This window comes from Cicer arietinum, chromosome 3 (assembly GCF_000331145.2).
Source record: "Cicer arietinum cultivar CDC Frontier isolate Library 1 chromosome 3, Cicar.CDCFrontier_v2.0, whole genome shotgun sequence".
Lineage (NCBI taxonomy): Eukaryota > Viridiplantae > Streptophyta > Magnoliopsida > Fabales > Fabaceae > Cicer > Cicer arietinum.
This window is the reverse complement of record NC_021162.2, coordinates 38,182,029-38,184,305: the sequence shown is the minus strand read 5'-3', so window position 1 is coordinate 38,184,305 and position 2,277 is coordinate 38,182,029. Positions and strand designations below refer to the sequence as shown.

Genomic DNA, 2,277 nt, shown 5'->3' with positions numbered 1-2,277 from the left:
TAAAGCCCTATTGGTTTGTACTAAATCTATTGGGGGAAAGGATGACTTAACTAGCTTACTCTTCTCACATGAATCACACAACTTATCCTTAGTGAACTTTCTATTTGGGAGTCCTAGAACTAACTGTTTACTAACTAGTTTGTTCAGGTGGTCCATATGTATATGAGCCACTCTCTTATGCCATAACCAATTTTCATCAGAATTGGATAATAAGCAGCAAATAGTACTAGCAGGCAAAGCATTAAAATCAAGCATGTATATGTTATTGACCCTGTCACCTACTAACCTTATGTCTTTATTCTCCTTGTGCTCAATTATACAAGACTGAGATGTAAAGCATACCTGGAATCCCTTATCACAGAGTTGACTTATACTAATCAAATTGTGCTTTAAATCCTTTACATAAAGAACGTCTTTGATCATTGTAGTCGATTCGTTCCCTATGTCTCCAATACCGAGTATCTTACCTTTGTTATTGTCACTGTATTTAACATATCCTCCATCTTTTAAGTTTTGAGACAAGAACTTTGACTTGTCTCCAGTCATATGCTTAGTACATCCACTGTCTAGGTACCATGAATGAGTCCTGGATGTCAAGCATATCTGCAAAATGTAATTTAAATTTTCGTTTTAGGTACCCAATTCAGATTGGGTCCTGGATGGTTAGTTTCTAACACTGGTGTCTTTACTTTCCAAATCTGTTTCCATCCTCTGTTAGTCAATTTTTTCAGTTTACAATTAAAAACCATATGACCCTTTTTACAGCAAAAAGTGACATGAAACAGCAGAGGATGAATTCTGATTTGGTATAGTGAAGATATCATGCATATGCTTAGATCTAACTAATTTCTGATTCTTTTTAACATTCCTGTTTTGTCTATAGCCAAGTCCAGATTTTACATTTAGATTTCTTTGGTTTCCAAGAAGCATATCTAAATTGTTTTTACCACTATTGAACTTTTCTAAATCACATTTCAGTGCATAAGTTTCCTTTTTCAGATTTTCATTTGTGTCTTTAAGAGACTCGTGTTTCAACTTAATCTCTTCATAAAGCATGCACTTTTCTTCTAACAGTTTCTTAGTGCTAATTAACTGTTTGATTACATTAACATATTCATCATGTAGTTCATTAAATGCGTCATGTAATTCATCATAAGAAGGATTGGATTTAGAACTTACATCACTATCAGAATCTGAATCTATGTTGGCCATTAGACAAAGATTAGCTTCTTCTTCTGAAGATGCAGATGACTCTTCATCATTATCGTTCCAGGCTATGTAGGCTTTTCTGGTCTTAGGAGGTGGTTGATTGCCTTTAGCCTTTGAAGTCTTATTTCTGTTTTGCAATTGGAAGCACTCAGATTTTATATGTCTTGTCTTCCCACATTCAAAGCAGGTTATCTTGCTGTCATGTGTCTTTGAACTTGAAGGTTTTCTTGATTTGCTATCCTTCTTTTTCAGAAACTTTTTGAATTTTATGACAAGTAATCCAAGTTCTGAATCTTCATCTGTCTCACTATTTGAATCGTCAGTGCAGATCTCTTGTTCAGACTTTGTTTGATGTGCTTGGACTTTAAGAGACAGCCCTTTTCTTTTTCTGTCAGTCTGTTCAGCCTCACTCAGTCTATGCAGTTCCAACTCATGCTGTCTTAATTTTCCAAATAGTGTGGCAATTGACATGCTACCAAGGTCTTTTGATTCTGCTATGACAGTGATTTTTGGCTGCCACTCTCTGGTCAAGCACCTCATAACCTTGCTGATTTGCTGCTCATTGTCAATCACCTTACCAAGAGCATTTAGATTATTGACTATGTGAGTAAATCTTGTCTGCATATCATTAACGGATTCCTCTTTCTTCATGTTGAACAGCTCATACTCATGCATTAGAGTGTTGATTCGGGCCCTTTTTACATTTGTTGTTCCTTCATGCGTTTGTTGTAATGTGTCCCACATTTCCTTAGCAATTTTGCAGTTAGACACCATAAAAATTAGTCAGCACTTAAAGCAGAGGTAATAATGTTTTTAGCCTTAGCATTATATCCAACCTTTTTCTTGTCATCCTCAGACCAATCTGATCTGGGTTTTGGGATTGACGAATCACATGTGCCAGCTATGGTTGGCACAAAAGGACCATCTATTACTGCTTCTAGAATGTCAAGACTACATGCTTCAAGAAAAATTAACATCCTCTCTTTCCAATACATGTAGGCAGCTCCATTAAAAGCAGGGGGCCTAGCCAAGGATGCACGTTCTCCCAGAAATTCTACAGAGGTCATT

General features: G+C 36.3%; 1 protein-coding gene across 1 annotated transcript in view; it reads right to left on the bottom strand.

Moving 5' to 3' along the window:
- LOC140919748 (uncharacterized) overlaps positions 1-1,833 on the bottom strand; it is a 3,288-nt gene extending 1,455 nt beyond the window's left edge. Inside the window, exons 1-3 of the mRNA XM_073366376.1 lie at positions 1,253-1,833; positions 639-711; positions 60-342 (exon numbers count right to left, since the gene is read on the bottom strand). Of these exons, the coding sequence (XP_073222477.1) occupies positions 60-342; positions 639-711; positions 1,253-1,833 (937 nt within the window). The remainder of the gene's footprint in view (positions 1-59; positions 343-638; positions 712-1,252) is intronic.
- Positions 1,834-2,277: the final 444 nt, after the last annotated feature.